The sequence below is a fragment of the Ricinus communis genome, chromosome 7, assembly GCF_019578655.1.
Source record: "Ricinus communis isolate WT05 ecotype wild-type chromosome 7, ASM1957865v1, whole genome shotgun sequence".
NCBI lineage: Eukaryota > Viridiplantae > Streptophyta > Magnoliopsida > Malpighiales > Euphorbiaceae > Ricinus > Ricinus communis.
In genome coordinates, this window is record NC_063262.1 from 27,301,436 (window position 1) to 27,321,149 (window position 19,714).

General features: G+C 36.9%; 2 protein-coding genes across 5 annotated transcripts; both read left to right on the forward strand.

Moving 5' to 3' along the window:
* The first annotated feature begins 145 nt into the window (after positions 1-145).
* On the forward strand, positions 146-7,092 carry LOC8273505 (ABC transporter B family member 26, chloroplastic). 4 transcript variants are annotated; one of them, XM_048376623.1, is made up of 18 exons: positions 146-855; positions 959-1,086; positions 1,368-1,410; positions 1,526-1,570; positions 1,696-1,856; positions 1,939-2,035; positions 2,490-2,537; positions 2,626-2,696; positions 2,829-2,931; positions 3,718-3,928; positions 4,334-4,407; positions 4,758-4,814; positions 4,927-5,001; positions 5,331-5,405; positions 5,486-5,767; positions 5,900-5,964; positions 6,047-6,107; positions 6,476-7,092. In XM_048376623.1, the coding sequence occupies exons 1-18, from the start codon at positions 397-399 to the stop codon at positions 6,554-6,556; spliced, it is 2,136 nt and encodes a 711-aa protein (XP_048232580.1). In that variant the 5' UTR covers positions 146-396; the 3' UTR covers positions 6,557-7,092. The 4 variants fall into 4 exon arrangements, with proteins under 4 accessions (XP_048232580.1, XP_048232581.1, XP_048232582.1 ...); XM_048376624.1 differs by having other exon boundaries at positions 1,696-1,818; positions 1,932-2,035; positions 2,483-2,537; XM_048376625.1 differs by having other exon boundaries at positions 714-855; positions 959-1,097.
* Positions 7,093-7,739: 647 nt separating this feature from the next.
* LOC8273506 lies at positions 7,740-19,481 on the forward strand. Its single transcript, XM_048376957.1, is given in 19 exon segments — positions 7,740-8,211; positions 8,389-8,440; positions 9,087-9,497; positions 10,636-11,021; positions 11,154-11,357; positions 11,432-11,629; positions 11,783-11,857; positions 11,933-11,999; positions 12,116-13,169; positions 13,255-13,311; positions 14,660-14,750; positions 14,753-14,808; positions 15,286-15,373; positions 15,899-15,958; positions 16,554-16,891; positions 17,012-17,264; positions 17,352-18,122; positions 18,560-18,806; positions 19,048-19,481. Coding segments are annotated over 19 exon segments (5,223 nt in total). The 5' UTR covers positions 7,740-7,830.
* Positions 19,482-19,714: the final 233 nt, after the last annotated feature.

Sequence of the window (19,714 nt, forward strand, 5' to 3'; positions counted from 1 at the left end):
TATTAAATAGTTAATGACTAAAATATCCTCGCATTAGCCGTCACCAACCGGCGATATAAGGAGGGTAATTCCGTCTAGAAGATTGTGAACGTGGGTAATCGTTGGTTCACGATACGAAAGCCGAATGTTGATTTTATGTACTCTTGTGAAACACGTCACTGCAATATTCCAAAACCCAAACGATGTCGTTTTTGTCTGAAAAATTTGGTCCCACTTCTTACATTCTTTTGGAGCCTCTGGTTCTTGAAAATTGAATTAAAAATGGGATTTTTCCTGCACAAGATTTGCTCAATTCTCCTGCACCACAACGACTAGAGCTAAAACAGAAAAGTATTATTTTTTTTTTAATGAATCCTAATAATTGAAAAAACTCAGCTCCAATTCGTTTTTTATTCAATGGCGCTGCTTCTGTGCAATACAAATCCTCGCCTTTTCTCATCGCTTAACTACAAACAACAACAAAAATCATCACTCAACATTCGGTCAGCTATCAGATACTCTTCTCCTCCAAGGACAAAACTACGTCGTCTGTTCTATCCTTTAAATTGCTCTTCTTCTTCTTCAGCTTCTTCAATTAACGGATATTTAATATCGGAAGATAATGATAATGAGTATGAAGGAGAAGACGAGGAAAGAGGGGAGAATTACGAGTTACATGAAAGAATTCGGAAGTTTTTCGAATTCCTTCCATCAATTTTACCTGGTGGAAATTGGTGGAGTTTCTCTGAAGATGTAGAAATGAAATATTTAGCTAAACCCGTCACCATTTGGAAAGCTCTTGGTCGGATGTGGCAGTTAGTCGCTCAGGATCGTTGGGTCATTTTTTTCGCCTTTTCGGCTCTTATTGTTGCTGCGGTAACTGAAATTCAATTCGTTTTTTTCTTTTCAATTTTTTTTACTTGCAGTTATCGCGATTATTTTTTTCCTATTGACCTGTTTCTGTGCTTTCCTGGCTCAGCTTTCCGAGATTTCCATACCGCATTTCTTGACAGCGTCGATATTTTCTGCACAGAGTACTCAAATTGCAGTATTTCACAGAAACGTGCGTCTTTTGGTGTTGCTATGTGTTATTGCTGGAATAAGCAGGTCAAAATCTTGTATGGTCAATATTCCCTTTCTCTATTAGAGCCTTGTTTAGAATAAATAATCTGCAACACCATGTCATTTTTTACATGAATATCATTTTCTTTTTACAAAATGGCTTGGTTTTATAGCAGCTATGTGCTTTCCAAACAGTGAGAACCGAGCGAATAGAATTCAACTGCAATTTTTAATTTCCAAACACACTCTTAATGTGGACCTTGACCCTTCATAATGCACTGTATGGTAATTCTGCTGATTTTATTATCTGTTGATATAAATTTCAGTGGCCTACGAGGTTGCTGTTTTGGCATTGCCAATATGATCCTTGTGAGTTTCTGTCTCATGGTTAACTCATTCAGTTTATGATCAATCATGTGCTTTTTTTACCTTCCTTGTCTATTGCCAATGTTCATATTGTGTTTGTGTTTTTAACATTTTGCAGGTGAAACGAATGAGGGAAACACTATATTCTGCTCTTCTTCTTCAGGTTCATTTGTTGTCTGATCATATAACTGATATTTGTGACAAAAAATGCTGTTGCAAGTTATGGTTGAACTGATATTATGCCTTATGGGTTTAACTTTCTGTTGGTGGCACATCTTTCTGCTGTAGGATATTTCCTTTTTTGACTCTGAAACAGTTGGTGATTTGACAAGTAGGCTTGGGTCAGACTGTCAGCAAGTTTCTCGGGTTATTGGAAATGATCTTAATTTGATACTACGCAATGCTGTACAGGTTGATTGCCTATCAATAACACTCAATGTGCTTGCAAGGTTGTTTGCTTATCAATAGCACAAATGTGCTTGCGAGATGAGACTTTAACTTCTTGTTTCATGCCTCTCTTCTAGGGTACAGGTGCCTTAATCTACTTGCTAATTTTGTCTTGGCCACTTGGTTTATGCACGTTGGTTATATGCTCAGCTTTAGCAGCTGTCATGGTGATATATGGCATGTAAGATACCATATTTTTTTATATTTCCTCAACTACATTGTAGATTGCCTTATTAAAAGTGCACTATCATAATTAATTTTTACAATGAGGATGTTTCTTAGGTGCATGGTTAGACAATAAGGGTATGTTGGAATAGAGTATGCATGTAGCCGATGGCTGATTTGATTTAGTTTGATGTAGTTTAAGTAAATATTAATGGGTAAAAAGCAATATTATGCATTAGAGTTTTTATTTGAAGGAAAAAGTGGAATGATATTTGGAAAGAATAAACACATTGTACCTTATAGATTTATAGAAGATATTGAGCTTGAATTGCATATGCACAAACATAAAGTTTAGTGCTTTAAGGTAAACTATCATATGCATTGTGGCTCTTGTCTATTTCTGATTTTTTTGTTGGAACACTAGCAATTATTACTTGTCAGTTAATTCTGTTTTATTTGTTAGGTACCAGAAGAAGGCAGCAAAGTTAATTCAAGAATTCACTGCTTCTGCTAATCAAGTAGAATGAGATTTCTTATCTCCAATTTGTGGGACAACATATTGTTTTCTTCCAAAAATTGAGAATAACCACCACTATTTGTATGTAGGTGGCACAAGAGACATTCTCTTTGATGAGAACAGTTCGTATTTATGGAACAGAAAAACTAGAAGTTGAAAGGTAAATACTATTTGGAATCTAAAATTTTTCTTAAAATATACAGCTGAACATTTCTGCTATGGGAACCCATTCCAAAAAATTCAAGCATATTTTTTATTAGGCTTACTTGCTGTCTATATATTTCGTTAATAGATACAAGCTTTGGCTAGAGAAATTGGCTGATATAAGCTTGCGACAAAGTGCAGCTTATGGATTTTGGAATTTGAGCTTCAACACACTTTATCACTCGACTCAGGTTCAGCTCTTGTGATTAGTATATCAAGCAGAAGTACCTTCTCTTTGTTTTATCTTGAGCTGCATATCAATGTCAAACTTTGTAATGGTTTGTGTGACTTCATATGATTTTCTGCCTCTATTCTTGTGCTTGCTTTGCATCTTAAATATTGCTGTATATTCAACAAAGCAAACAACTTTGTAGTAAAAAAATGATATGGTGAGTTTGGTTTTATCCCTATTTTTTGTGTTTTCTTTTTCTTCCTTTTTTCTTTTCCAGTTTAGTGTACCTTCATTGACCCAAGAAGTTATTTTGGTGTCCTTTGCATGGATTACCTAGCTTGTAAAATTTGTTCCAAGGATATATTTTCTATAAGGATCTTATTCAATTGAACATTCTCTCCTAGCTTGATGCTTTTTGGAGCACCTCTATAGAAGTCTACTTAGCTTGGTTGTGGTATCAAGTTCCATATTGTTGGTTATTTGTTTGGCTTGGCATTCAACCTGAACCATCCTGCTTTATTTGCAGTCTTAGGTTATAGATGCTCATTAACTAATTTTCTATAATCCATTGTTCTGCGTGACGCCTTTTGACTTAATAAGTCAACTGTCATGCTGGCACCTTTATGACTTCATTGACAAATGTCAAACTGTCTGAGCTCTAAATATAATTCATGGTTAGATGCTTTCAGTTTATTATCATCCTGAGCATAAGAAGTAACTTATTCATTCCAGTGTTAGTTCAAGTAATACATTAATGCCTTTTTGGTCTTGATTTTACTTATATTGGCATATTGCATTTCTGTAGGTCATTGCTGTGCTAGTAGGAGGAATGTCTATTCTGGCTGGTCATATTACAGCGGAGCAACTGACGAAGTTTATATTATACAGTGAATGGCTGATCTATTCTACATGGTGGGTGGGGGATAATTTATCATCTCTGATGCAATCTGTCGGGGCAAGTGAAAAGGTCTTCCAATTGATGGATCTCTTGCCAAGTGACCAATTTGTATCGAAAGGCAAGCAGCTTGCTTAGTTTGACAGTCTTAGATGATTACATTCTTTTACTTTAAGCAAGTCCTTTTGTGCATTGCCTTTGTTTGTGAATTAATCGGAAGGCAGCATTAAAATCCACATACATGATCATGTCTTCTATGAGTTTGTGGCTCCTTATCAAGGATGAATCCTTATAGATTGAGCAAGAAAACTTCACTAGCATCTACTTAGCTTATGCATATTATTGGGTTCTGTTCCTTTTTTCTGTTTCTTTTTATTTTTTTAACCAAGTTACTTTTGTGGTTTGTGTGAAATTTTGTCCTCCTAGAGCATGCAGTCAGAACTTGACATCCTTCTTCAGTTTTCTGTTTCTTGCTTTCTGTCATCCTAGTTTAATTGTTTGAATTTTGGATGTTACTACTTTATAGGATTGAAGTTGCAGAGGCTGATGGGACATATAGAATTCGCAAATATTTCTTTTCATTATCCTTCAAGGGCAAATGTATGTTTCTTATCTTTAACATCTGGCAACCCTTTCCTTTTCCAAATTTACCGTCTCATGTTACCTTAGGAAGGAGTTAAATAGCTCTAGAGTCTAGACTAATAAATGTCAGCAACAGCAATTAACTGTCCTTTGCTTCAGTAACCACTCTAATTAAGGTGAAACATACTGTTCCAGATATTACAACTTAGGGAATAGAGAAGGTGATAAAAACTAGCAGTGCATTTCTATCTTGCTTTTCAGTTCCTTAAGAAAATTCTTGATTATTTATTCCATGTATCTATATTTTTTCAATGTTGCCTTCTATGATTCTGAAATCTATTCTATACTGACATTTGGAGTTTGAATAGGTACCTGTACTGCAACATGTAAACATTGTAGTGCATCCTGGTGAAGTCATTGCAATTGTAAGTGTGATAATTCTCCTATACCATCTCATGGTTCTGAGGTGACCCATGCCCACTTGAAAATCCTTTTTTTTTTTTCTCTTTTTTTCGTGTTGTTCTTCAATGTTGTCAGGTTGGTCTTAGTGGTAGTGGGAAAAGTACACTGGTGAATCTCTTGCTTCGTCTTTATGAGCCAACAAATGGCCAGGTAAGTCTAACAACTTTGATTGAACCATAACAACTTTAAATTAATGTCTCAGATGGGGCTTCAAGCTTTATGGTTGAGTAATCAACTTAGAAGAAAGAGTTTAAGAACCTTAGGCAAAATTTCTAGGCCTATCCTATGTATCTTTCTATAGTTGCTGAATGCTTTGCTCAATGTTAGCATCTATGATTGTTTATCTATTCTCAACTTCCAAGGTAAGAGGTTAAATTGAACGTCAGCCTACCATGTTTTTTTCTATCATGATTTCTTTCTGTCTCATTTTATAGAGAGTGTCTGGTACTGAATAAAGTAGTGTGTTACTTGTATCGCAGATTTTAATTGATGGATTCCCACTTGGGGAGTTGGACATCAAGTGGTTGAGGGAAAGAATTGGATATGTTGGACAGGTCGTTCATTTACTTCCTGCATCAACGGGTTTCTGTAAATTCAACAATTATCCTCTTTAACAGATATACTTTTTGAACAGGAACCGAAACTATTTCGAATGGATATCAGTTCCAATATTAGATATGGTTGTACACGAGATGTAAACCAGAAAGATGTTGAGTGGGCCGCCAAGCAGGCATATGCTCATGATTTCATCTCTGCTCTGCCCAATGGTTATGAAACACTTGTTGATGATGATTTACTCAGTGGGGGTCAGAAGCAGCGCATTGCCATTGCCCGGGCTATTCTTAGGGACCCTACCATTTTGATCCTTGATGAAGCTACTAGTGCTCTGGATGCAGAGAGTGAGCACAATATTAAAGTATGTAGTTTTGGCATTCCTTTGATGCTTATGCAGAAAATGAATGGTTTAGCAAATTATATAAGAAGAGAACAAATTGCAATTTGGGAAGTTATGTGACTTGTCTTTTATGTGTCATTTGTCACTGTGTAGGGTGTTCTTCGAGCTGTTAGAAGTGACTTGACCACAAGGAGAACTGTAATAGTAATTGCACACAGGTAGGTATCTACTACCCTCCTCCAAGCGGTTTTTTTTTTTTTTTTTTCCAGACTTGAAATTTTATTGGTTTACTTTTTGCAGGCTTTCAACAATACAAGCTGCTGATCGGATAGTGGTGATGAGTGGTGGTCAAATAGTTGAGGTTGGTACTCTTGACATTTTCATCGGAACTTTTTAATATTAGTTTTATCCTAAATTCTGTCAAATGCATTAAATTGTTCATCTATTTTCTGCATTCCAAAGCAATAGTTACCCACAAAATTGCTGCATAGAAAAGCATTACATCTACTGGGTAATGGAGTCTTGGAGGTTTTTTTTTGCTTCCAGAATATTTCATATTGGCATAGGGCAGTTTTTTATTTTATTCTTTTTCCTTTTGAAAAGACCTTACTGATGTTGGAGGGGTTAGTGGACTATTGCCTCTTGAATGTATATTTCACACAATTTTCTCATAACATTCACCTAGTGATGTGTCGGCTATGAGCATAATGTTTTTCTTCCACCAAACAGATGGGCAGTCACAGGGAACTTCTTCATCAAGATGGCCTGTATGCACGATTGACTAGAAGACAAGCTGATGCTGTGGCATGATTATATCTTGCTTTCACATGTTAGCTATTCCATCTTGCAGTTTAATTCGTTTTCTTCGTAAACATTATTGAGGCTCGAGCTCATATCTGCTAACCTATCCATTTATCATATTTACCAAATATGTCTCGGAATGAGAAAGCTAACACAAAGGATCCACTATAGCGATTTCTGCAAATTCTGTCGCCGCAAAGCATGCAAGGCAGAGCACGAAAGGAAGAAGAATCCAGAATGCTTGCAACTCCTCTTCCCTCTATCCAACTATAAAGTGGAGAATCCTTAGCCATATGTTTTATATACCCCACTCTGATGCCTCATTTTATCTTTGAGAAGGTGCATATAGAAGAACAGTGATTCAAAAGGAAATGTAGCCCCACAGTGTATTGAAACTCATGTTGTAATTATATATATATATATATATATATATATATATTCTCTAGTTTACGTTCTTCATTATGATTATACTCTTCTGTTTACCACAGTTGAAGTTTATGAAATTGTAAACCTTCATTCTGTATAAGAAGCAGAGTTCTATAGAAGTTTGAATGAGTGGATGATTAGCTTTTGCCTTTTGGCAACGATGGTGTTCATTAGAAGCAGGCTCTTCCTTCTTGTTGCTATAATTAGGCCCCCGGATTCAGTGTCTGGAAGCCTAGTGCACTGCAGAGCTGGTCTGGACAAGAGCCTCAGCTACTGCGATCTTCCTTCTTTTATTCGTAATTTCATCATACTAATCTTTTTCTTAGTACCAAAAGAATAGAGTTCTCTTTTTAGAAATTATTTTAAAAGTTATAAGAAGTTACATCATATTATCTTACTATTGAGCAAATTATATAAGAAATTATTTTTAGACTTTTGTAGACTTACAAGTGTAATAATAATAAACAGCTTGCACAAAACTATTTAAATATTATATTATATATTAATTAATATTTATCACTAACTATCTCCGATAACCTCTTGCCGATGCCAACAGATATAATATTTTTTGACATTTTTAAGTATTTTTATATAAAAGATATTTTACAGGATATATTAAATTTCAGAATATAATATAATTTTTTTATATAACTAAATAATATAAAATATTAAATAAAATACTTTTGTAAAAAATTATTTTCTGCGAAACTGAGTTTTAACCTGTAGGTACGGGCCATGGCCCATGGCCCAAACTTGAAAGCATCAATCAGCTGCCATAGCTGCATGCATTCTCTTCTCCTGTTTAACAGAAAATCTCTGTAAAATCAAAACCCAAAAAAGAAACCTACAGAGGAAACATGGACGCATACCAACAGCAACACCACCGGTACATGAGACCGATGCAACCGCAACCAACACCACCACCATCGGTGCCTCCGTCGAATTCGGATCCTCACCACCACTATCTGCACCACCAGCCAAGACCACCAGTCCCTCCACAAGGCACATGGTACTCTGATCAATTCCAGTACCATCCACCACAACAACCACCGTCTTCCCACTCCCCATCTCCTCCGCCTCAGCAGTGGGCGGCGCCTCCTCCTCCGCCTGCTTATCCTCCTCCTCCGCCCCCTCCTCATCCCTATCCTGCTCACCAACAGTTCCCTCCACCGCCTCCTCCTCGGCCTCCTCCTCCTCCTCATTCTCAGATTTTCCAACCTTACCCTCCGATTAATCAGGTAACTTCACTGTTATCTCTATCTAATCAACATTTCTTTTTCATTGGTTTGTTTTAATTTGATTACTTTTTGTGCAACTAGGGTATGCGTGCATATTGTGCATGCATTTTCATCATTTTTTCTTTTCCCTTCTGTTTCTTTTCAAAAAACTAAAATTAAGCTGTAATTTGTGACTAGGAATGGGGAAACTCAAATTGGGGCCAGCAGCAGCAAAGCTGGGACTACCAAGGTTAGTTATTTATATTTAGTCTAAGAAAAATTCACTAACTTGAAGGTGAATATGTTTAATTATGGCAAACTAGCATGATAGTGATAGTCAATGAATGTGTAATGAGATGATGAATAACAAAGCTGAGGCTTGGAAATGAGAAAGTTGTCACATGTGATTGTTCGACAGCTAGACTATTTTTTTGATGGTATATGATTTTGTCTTAGTTGTTATGCTATACGATGACGATGATTTTAAAATGATTTTTTAAATATAATTTCTAATGCTCACTTGTTTGACTTAAGTTTAGAAAGCAACTCTGTGCATTTGTAATGAGGATAAAGGTAAATAGTTACACATGGGTGGCTCTTATATTAGATTTGTTCATTAGAATGAGTTGTATGGCATGTAATCTGGAAGGATACTATTTTCCTATGTCGCCTCATCATTAGAATGAGTTGTATGGCATGTAATCTGGAGGGATACTATTTTCCTATGTCGCCTCTTTTGTGAGCATTAGTTTCTCTTTCTTGTATGTATGTTTCTTTCTGTAGATTGTTGCTTGGGCAGGCACCTTTTTTTTTTTTTCCTTAAAGAAAAGAAAAAGAAAATTCAAAATTTATAATGGCATTTGGGTTTGATTATGTGATATGTGTTGCAATGGCAGCCCATAACAATGCAGAGGATTGGGCTGCTAGAGCCAGGGCATGGGCAGCACAAAAAGCTGCAATGGATGATCAATATCCTCAGTCTCAATTTACACAAGCAGGCAGAATGGAAGAGCAAAATCGTGTTCATGAACAATACCAGCAAACTGCTGATTCTCATTATCAAGATTTTCAGCAACAGCAATTTCCTGTGTCAGGCTATCAGCAGTTTTCAGTTTCGGCTGCAGCTTCACATCAGCCGCCAATATCTTACTTGCAGGAGAATGCATCTTTCAACCCTGGGCCATCTTCAAATGTTCCTGATAGCCGAATGTCTTACACTGTTGGAGGTGGAACTTCAGCTGGAGCACCAACTACAAGTCCATCTGTTCTTCAGCAGGAGGTACCTTCTAGTTATTCTTCTGTTACAGGTAATGATTTATTTAGTCTATCATATTTGCATGTGAAACATGTCTCAAGAACTACACTTATGCAGCGCATGTTATAGGTTTTACCATTTCAAGTATATTGACTCCTGTAAATGGAAACTTCTAGAGACACCACTGAGATTAAACTTTTGATGTGTAGTCTTTCAAGTCTAAATGATCCATGTGTACACTGGATTTGATTGAGTAGGAAATTTTATCTGCTCTTTCAGGGTGGTGATATCTATGGTTTATCTTTCTGATTTTAAGATTTTGTTAAGTACATCTTTTCCATTATATTGATCTGGATACATTCGAGCAGTTAGTTTAACTGATAGGATTGAATTATAGTTCGATTTTGTTAGTCAATAATTTCTGTTTGGGTGTTTGATTTCTCTCATAGTACGACTTTCTGGCTGGTCTCAAGGATTGAGTTGAATTGAATGAGAAATGGAATTCTCTTTTGGATCGGTCTATGAATTCTTTTTTCTTTATTTAATTCTTTGCTAAATTAACATTTGTTATAGTAAAAATATGTGTGATGGAATGGGATAGAGCTTTCTTAGGCATCTGCCTGCTCTAAAACAAATATTTGCACCCACTATGTAACTATGCCTAACATCATGTTCAAATTGATGTATTGTGGACACAACATGCATCTTTTGTTGCTGACAATTTTCCAAAAATATACAATCAAGAGTTTTTTAACAAGATTTATCAGAGCTTATTAATTTCTACTCATAAATCACATAAATAAGTTACCTCTAATGACTAGAAAAGAGATTGAACTGTGATATGTTCATGATATCTTTTTGATGGAATAATTTTTGTTTAGATGAAAGCAAGATGAAATGGAACCTAAATAATGGAATTATGGTTAGCAGAATTCTGTCCACTGTTAGTTTCTGTGTTAAATAACGATCTTTATACGATTGCTGAAAAGAAACCATATTTCTTTTGCACTCATTTATATATTATTTTAGCTTTGTAGTTTGGAGGTGTTTACAATTCATGCATTAGATAAATTTTTGCCTTCATATTGACTAAGAGTGAGATTATTGCTGACCAACATAAGCTTCTATTAGTCATTAGGTTTTGTTGTCTCACTTTTAAATTTTAAATTTTCTATTGGACTATATGGCAGGTCAAGAAGAGGTCACCAATCAAAAGGATCAGCTGTACAAATCATTTCCGTTGCCCATGTCCTCATCGCATGAAGGACAGCATCATATGCAACTACCACTGCCTGCTGTTGGTGGATCCGTTTTGACTGAACAGCCCTATTCATACAGCAATCAGGGAGCTGATCCCACTTCTGACCTAAGTGACCAGCCTTCAGATTTTGCACCCAGTTTTACCCGGGATCAAGATCCACACATGCAATCTAGTTATGCTGCTCATGATTCAACAGGAAATGGAAGAGGCCTTGGCCCTGTCACACCATTGCCTTCTATTAATTCTTGGACTCCTACAGGGGCAACAGGTTCTGTTTATGCTCCAATCCCTCCTGGTCTTCCATCAGGGCATCAGGTAATTTTCTGGCTTTGTGGATTTCCTTCAGTTGTTTTGGAGACTTTATATCAATGTTCTTCTGGCAATGTGAATTTCCTTCAGTTGTTTTGGAGACTTATATCAATGTACTAACGTTTGCTAGTTTCTCAGCATGATCCTTCGGTAGCCATGCCATCTCCTGTTTCAGGACAAGCTGCATTGCCATTTGGAAGCTTTCCTGGACCAAATTTTCAACCAACAATCTCAGCTGTAGGTCTGTCGTATGGTGTTGGTCCAGGATCTGCACTTCATGCCACTGCAGGCTTCGTGGGTGATGCCTATGGGGTTTCTAACCTTTCTGAACGTCCTAAAAAAGTGAGTAGTTGTTTAGATTGGTTTGCTGTTTATAAAAATTCACATTTTGAAATTCTCATGTAGTAATTCTGCAGGCTTCTGTGCCTAATTGGCTTAAAGAAGAAATAATTAAGAATGCATCTGTTATCTCACGGTCTTCTTTGGAGCATCCCAAAGAGGAAACACAATCCATAGAGGATGAATGTGTTGATAGATTGTACGTGAAGGGTGATCAGGCTGATAGCAAAAGTATTGATTCTTCTAGGTCAACTGAAGAAGAGGATGAAGATGAGGTTCTTATTTTGTTCTAATGACATTATTTTTAGCTATTGATTATTTTGATTCTTCAATGTCTTACTTTAAAATTAATTTTAATAAGTTCTTTTTCCATTACTTGGAGAAAATAAACACCGCCTCCCCCTTGTCCTTTTGTTTTGGTTCTGCAGGATGATGATGAAGCTGCTAGAACTGCAGCCATTAATCAAGAAATAAAACGTGTTTTAACTGAAGTTCTTCTAAAGGTTAGCTGCATAAAATCTAATGGCCATCTGTTTATTTTATCCCATGTTAGTTTTAACTTCCCTGTTTATGAATAGGTCACTGATGAGCTGTTTGATGAAATTGCCACAAAAGTTCTTGATGAACATGATCTGACTGTTGAAGGTGTTTGTTCACAGCCTCTGGTCTTTTCTTTAACTAAATATGTTGGTACGAAAGAAGTTTGTTAACCTCATGCTCTCTAAAATCTCATCCTCAATTTTAAAATTTGGTTTTTCCAGTTGAGCACAATACTGGTACTGCAAGTAATACGGTGTCTCCATCTCCTCTAGAAGTCCCAGCTCCCAAGGCTTCTGCCAAGGTTCTAGGTCCAATTAAAGCCAAAGAGCCTGAGACTGAAGATGTGAGTGAAAAATCCAGTTCCAGCGCCCCTGGAAATATACTGGGTCTTGCTAATTATGCATCGGATGATGATGATGAGGATGATGAAATCAAGAGTTCCAGCATCTCAAATTTTAGGAAAAATATTGTGCTTCAACAATCTAACAGTCCAAGGTCCTCAAAAGATATGCATTATGCGGCTGAAAATGGGAGTTCACAATTAGAACTTGGAAAGCACAGGAAGCAGTCGAATTTGGAGACCGATTTGAGCAAAACCAGCTCAGTTGAATCCAAAAATCAAATCAATGCTGCTCTCAGTGACTTGAGTGAGCATAAATATTCTTCAAAGGTGGTTTCTCAAGCCAGTGATGTTGAAAATAATGTCGATAGTGGGAAAGCACTACACACCACCGATGAGTCTGGTTCAAGAGCTACTCTTGGAGAAAATGTTGCAGATGACTTTCAAGATAAGGCTACAAAGGTGAAATCAGACGAAGATGGGCAACATGAAAGTAAAAGGAGTTACTCTGTAAAAGACATCAAGGACACAGAGTTGAATAGGGAAAATGAGAAAGGAGATGGAAATCGCAGGAAACAGGATGAAACACATTCAAGAAAGGAAAAGAAAGACGATCGAAATGGCTCAAAAGAAAAAGTGAAAGAGCAAGGTGATAAGACTGGAGGAAAAGCAAAAGAATCTGAATTAAGGAAACGGCCTCATCTTGATGTCAAGGAGGACAGGCGAGAATTAGAGAAACTTCATAGATCAAATGCCAAAGAAGATGACAACAGAAAAAGACGCCGGACAAAGGATAAGGAGGATGACAGAGCAAGACATAAACCTACTAATGACTCTAGCAAGCACAAGAGAAGGCGTTCCTCTTCAACTAGCAGTAGGGGTAGAAACAGCAGGGACAAGGATTCAAGTGATGAAGCATCAGATGGTTCTAAGAGGTTCTCCTCCAAGATCTTTTTTTTTTTAACTAATTCTATTCTTACTTTCTATGCATATATCCTTATTTTTTTTTTTATACTGCAGAAAGACACATTCAAGAAAGCGGAACTTATCACCATCACCTGTCAGGTCTAGGAGAAGGTACCCTTATTATTATCAGCATTTCTTTACTCTTAATTTGAGCTTCTAGTTTTCCTTGCAGATTATAGTCAAAATTCTACTGGGGCATAAAAATCCCGTGAAAAGCTTGTGATAAGACCTTATTAATGGTCATATTTCATGTCATCTTAATCTGGAAATTACTTGTTAATGGTAGTAACAAGTAATTACTTGGGTGAGAAATCAAATAAAGATTCAAAGTCTAACTAAAGTCTTTCTAACTGTTTAAATATGTAACAAGGTGCTTTGTTATTCCCCCATAAAACAGCTTATGGCTTCAACAGGGAGGTTTTGTGAACTTGAATGCTATTGGATTACATGCTGCATAATTTTCTGCATTAACTATATTTGTTCTTATTTTCTTGTGTGAACATTGAATTACTGACTGTCTATTTCTCATAATGCACATTTAATGTCACTTTGGCAAGTTCTACCTTTCAAATTGAGAAAACAATTGTTGGTGGAAACACTTTTTGCATCATGAGATGTAATTAATTAAGAGTTGGGTCAATAGTAGATGTGGTTTTGTTGTCCACAGATTTGTATGTTAAAGTAGACTTTACTCTTTGATTGAAACACTTGGTAGTTAGTACATTTTCATTATGAGTTTCACACATGCATGAGCCAACATGTGGTGGAATGGTAGAAACAAGGTTGCATTGGTTTTGTTTCCATCTTACTTCGTTCACATGATCTGTTAAGGCTGTTCATGTCAAGACCGGCCCCCTCTGTGTATATGCAAGATAGATGACCTGTCTTTGGATGTCACATTAAGACTTCATGCTGTGTTTTCCTTTTTCTTTTATAAACTTGTATTTGTTTATGAGCAGTGACCTGATTTTTATCCCTTTTCATACCACTGCATTTTTGTTTTGTTATATCTGCATAAATGTGCTAATTTATTTTTAATATATGGACTCTTGCATAAAATCAGTGAAGTCTGACCTTCAAACAATTTCTAAATGACATATTTCTTGAGGTGGTTGTAGTGCACACCCATAGGAAAAGTCATGGCACTTTTCCCCTTTCTGGTCCAAAAACTTCATTGATTTAAATCTTTATATAGTTATTAATATTTGTTCTTAGTACCCCTGGTGTTAGTGTTCCTAGTAATCTTCTCCCTTATTTTTCTCCTTCATTTGGAAATAATATATAGAACTGAATACGAGTAACTAGGTTTATATGGTAAAGGTATAGTCTAGCTGGTTGCAACACATGTTTATGCTCTGGGAAGTCTAATCAAGTTTGATAAAATATGAGGCAAAGAGTTTCTCTTGAGTTGTGTCTGTCTGGCTCACCAAATAAGTATGATGGGTGTTTTCGTTTCTAGACAAGTTTCGCGGTCACCTCATAGCAAGCATTCACAGCGCAGACATTCTCCCTACTCTTCTCTTGAGACCACCAGGTATGTTGCCCTGCAGCCTGTAAGATTAAGATTGTATTAATGTTTTTGAGACAAACACTACTGCATGCTCCCAGGTGACAGAATCAGGCTTCAGAATTTTCTTACTCGAAATGTTAAGATACAGTAACTGTACCTTTTTTCCTGCAGGAGAAAGAGGTCAAGGTCTAAATCACCAGTAAGACGGCATAGATGATTCCAGTGGATAATCTCTTGGGATGATATGGGCCCAGAAATGCAAGACATTCTGGTTAGAGGTTCCTGAAGATAAATCATGCCATGAAAGTATCCCTAAGATCAGGGATATAGCCTAAAAGCAAATTTTAGCAAATGGAAGAAGGCGATTAATTTTTGATATTCAGTCTGCTCGGAGAGGCTTGACTGGTCCAGCAGAATCTTGCTGTAAAATCCTGTTTCATTTAAGAATATGCCTGGTCCAGGTTAATATCTTTGACTGGGTTTAGAGATACTGATACCTGTGTCGGTTATATAATTGTAGCTTGCTGTTAGTAGAAGAACAGGCTGTATTAATCTGTTGTATGGTTTTGCCATAGCAAGAAGGGAATTTCTGTTGGGTTATTCAGTCTGTTGTTAAGAGTTACGTTCACAGCCCTTAATGAGGAGCAGTATGCACTCTTGTTGGTAATTTATCAAGCAGAAGTTATTTTGTTCATATTTCAGAAGAATAAAATCAGTGTTTCGGTTAAGTTCGCCCAGGCAGGGGCCAAGGTTAAGATGAGGCATCCTGGTCCTTTAAAAAGCTGGGATTCGTCAAATTCTTTAGAGTTTTGACCTATTACGTGTATTGGTGGATTGATAATTGCCCGTCAACAAGCTCCCGCTGCTTACAGGGGAGAGTCAATTTCTGATGGTACCAATAAATGCAATGGGCAACTAAAAATGGAATTCCATCTTTTTATCTTATTATTTTCTCAAGTTCTCTGTTATTTCTTGCACATTCGCTGCATGATACAAGTGTATAGACTAGAGAATCTTACAGAACCTTTACAATGCGTACAATGTATATAGTTGTGCACAAAATGATTGTACTTACAGAATGTGCTGCCCTTGTTTATCATCCATGATAGGAATCTTGCCTAACAAAAAAATATAAAGAGAGAAGGGTCAATGTGTTTTAGCCATTTAATGGTCAGTGCAATGTTTCAGAATGCTGTCCTTTTACCATGTTTAAGAATGGAAACAACACAGTGCAAAGGCATTGTCAATGTTAGCGGTTATCAGAGATGAAACTGCGCCAACAGAAACAACCGCCTTTTCAAATGCTATCAAGCTTTCAAGGCTCTGTAAAATCCACTCAAACCAACGGGTTGTGTTGTTCTGAGGACGCTGGTTTATCTTCTGTAATGCTCTCAAACCAGTGGAGTTTTATTGGTAGGAGTTAGTTAGGAGGCAAAGTTTGATTATTCAAATATGAAAAATTGGCAAAAAAGTAATGGGAACCTGACGTGTCTTTGACTCCATAACCTCACATGCCTCATGAACCATCACCTTCCTCTTTCTCTCTCCCTCCGTCTTGGTGGTGGTGCTGCACTGCCAGTACTAGTGGCCGCCTTTTCAGTTTGTTATTCTTCCATTCTTTTCTTATTTTTCAGTTAAAGTTTCACTCTTTTCCTTCTATTTTCTCACGCATAAGACCCATATCTCTCTCTATTTATTTTCAATAAAAATAACATCTTTCAAGACTTCCGTTTCATCCTTTCTCGGCAATGAAGGTGAGCAAACTCCTTTCCTTTATCTCTATGCATCTCTTTTCTTCTCATTTTAGTCCCTATCTCATGTTGTTTTTATTTTTGAATTACAGGTAACTCAAGTTGGGCTTTGGTCAGTTTGGCTGTATGGCTTTATACTTATTGCTGTCTCTATGTATACTACTCAGAAATTATCTTCCTTCATCAATCAAATACAAAGACAACCACCCTTTATCAATCACGGCGATATGTGCAATCCAAGAATCACAATCTTTTCTGCACCTGTCCCTTTTGCTGGTTCAGTTGGGACTAAACAGAGTCTTGCTATTCGCTCTTGGCTTGCTTTATCACCTCAAATCACGGTTCTTCTTTTCACTCAAGACCCTTCTGCTGTTTCTATTGCCTCTACCTTTGGTTCACGAGTTTTTGTTGATTCCAGTATTGATTTCACGTAAGCATTCAGTTTCTTGCTCTTGTTATTGAATTTATTACTTGGTTTTCTTTTCTTTTTTTTTTTTCTTTTTTTTTTTTCTCCTCTCCAGTTTAATTTAAGAAGTGTGTCAATTTGTAGGTTTCTTGGTACCCCTTTCTTTCATTCAATGATGGAAAGATCGAAAGATTTAATTACAGACATATCTGTGTTTGTCAATCCTGAAACTGTTCTTATGCCTGATTTTGTTTCCACTTTAAATTATGCTTATAAACTTGACCATGATTGGCTTCTGGTGGCTTCATTGCATAATCTTTCGTACTTGCCATTTCATTTGGATGATTCTGGGAGGCACTGGCTAAGAGAAGATGGCAGTTTGATGAGACCTCGGGAGGTATAAAGGATTCTACTAATACTAGAGACTGAAAGTTGATCACCCATTTGAGACAACTCCATTGATGTCATTTCTTAATTGCATCAGTTGCAGGAGATGCTTGGTCAGAATTGGCTTTGGAATCACTGTGACGACAGAATGTTAATGGCCTGGAACAGCAAAAATATAGCTTTGCATAAAGGAGTGCTTCCTCCTTTCTTGTATGGAAAGGGGACCCACAATTACTGGGTCATTAATGAGGCTGTGTTGTCTGAATTCAGGTTTGTGTTTGATGCAAGTTGGACCATCTCAAGTTTCTATCTAGATGATGATGTAAATTGGTTGAATCACTCAGTAAAGGGCTCCGATTTTGTGGATACCAGCACTAGAAGCTGGGAAAAAGTTGGCAATTCCCATCTTGGTGCGACATATGGGTCGTTGTTTTTCCATGAAATTAATTATTCCAGCCTGGTAAAACTTGTGAAGTGTGATGGTCAATATCTGTTTGCTGACATAACCGAAGACATTGCTTATCCATTAATGGTTCAGAGATCCAGCTTATGGAATAGAAGGGTTTTGCATTCCAGGACAAAGACAAAAACTATGGCTTGTGTTCACAATGTTAAAACAAGAGAAAGAAACTTGAATTGCTCCCTGCAACATCAGTTAAAGTACTTGGCACCATTAGATTTTCCATTTTCCTTAGAGACACTTCTTTCAGTAACTGTGGATGCGAATAAAACAGTTGTGCTTGCTGTCGCTGGATATAGTTACAAGGACATGCTAATGAGTTGGGTCTGCAGATTACGCCGCCTCCAGGTCACAAACTTTTTAATTTGTGCTCTTGATCAGGAAACATATCAGTTCGCAGTCTTACAGGTATTTAGTGTCATTGCTTTCTGTTTCTTGTCAGTTTTGATTTTTTATCCCATTGCAATTGAATTTAAGGTTTATTATCAGTTATATAATCTGTACACGCACTCTTGACTTACAGAATATATGTTTATTTCAGGTAGATTTTAAGGTTTTGATTTTTATAATTGGTAACCAACAATATATCAGAGCACGTTTGGAAAATGTGAAACTGCAAAGCAGCATAAAATTAAGATATTCTCCTGTGCCAGATATTGACCTGCTGGAAGGATCTCAAATGTTCCAGACATGGCCTTTCTTTGAACTGCTCTTCATTTTTTGTTTTCCGTCATGATTTTGCAGATTGCCCTTGAAAGTCCTCCTGGATTTGGTTTTGTGATTCCCTTCCCCAGTCAGCTGTCCCTTTCTGCGTCTGAACTGAAATATTTCTATTTTTATGCTAGGGCCTTCCTGTTTTCCAAGATCCATCAGCCCCAAGAAACATTAGCTTCGATGATTGCCACTTTGGAACTGACTGCTTTCAGAGGGTGACCAAAGTTAAGTCCAGAATTGTTCTGAAGATATTGAAGCTAGGATACAATGTACTCCTGAGTGATGTAGATGTATATTGGTTTGCAAATCCATTACCTATACTGTCTTCTTTTGGTCCTGCTGTTCTTCTGGCACAGTCTGATGAATACAATAAAACAGGTTTTACTCTAAGCATTCAGCATAAATGACTAGTTTCTGCAGTGGAATAGAATTATGAATTGCATTGCATCAATAAAAAATACTAGTAAAAAGAACTCTATTTATTATGAGAAAAATGGAACTTAAGGATCAAAGGAAATCATTAGATTAAACTGAGAGAATACTTTGTTGAGGTGCGGTGCACTTACTTATCAATGCGATTTTTATCTCCATCCATTCTGTTCTGTTATTCTATCTGCAGGACCTGTGAACTTGCCTAGGCGGCTGAACTCCGGCTTTTACTTTGTTCATTCTGATGGTTCAACAATTGCTGCAATAGAGAAGGTGGTGAAGCATGCAGCGACTTCAGGCCTGTCTGAGCAGCCAAGCTTCTATGACACATTATGTGGGGAAGGTGGATCCAATCGTATTGGTGATAATAGATGTATGGAACCTGAGACAAATCTGACTGTTCAATTCTTGGACAGAAACCTCTTTCCTAATGGCGCATACTTAGACCTATGGCAGAAGAAAAATGTAAGAAAAGCCTGTGAAAAGATGGGCTGTCTTATTCTTCATAACAATTGGATTAGTGGACGGCTGAGGAAGCTGGAACGTCAGGTTTTATCTGGTTTATGGGAGTATGATAGCAGCAAAAGAATGTGTTGCAGAGGTAGCAGATGCTATATAGATTAGATATCTTGGTCAATGTTCTTTTGATGCTTTATTATCATCTACCATTGATAACTTTGATTTTCTCGTGGATGAGAAAAAAGGATTATATATTCCCTTTGTTGTTATGATTGTCCCAAGCCTCGGTTTCATCCTTGTTTATGTGAGAGAATACTATATTAGGAAGAGCCGGCCATGCAAAACAAAAGTAAAGTATATGTACCTGGACAACAAGTGATGATATTGAAATACCTGTA

Excerpts from the sequence above, each read along its gene's own strand:
- LOC8273505 (XM_048376623.1), top strand. The coding sequence starts at position 397 with ATGGCGCTGCTTCTGTGCAATACAAATCCTCGCCTTTTCTCATCGCTT. Across the intron at positions 1,411-1,525 it reads GCATTGCCAATATGATCCTT|GTGAAACGAATGAGGGAAAC; the intron begins GTGAGTTTCTGT and ends AACATTTTGCAG. Across the intron at positions 2,932-3,717 it reads CACTTTATCACTCGACTCAG|GTCATTGCTGTGCTAGTAGG; the intron begins GTTCAGCTCTTG and ends GCATTTCTGTAG.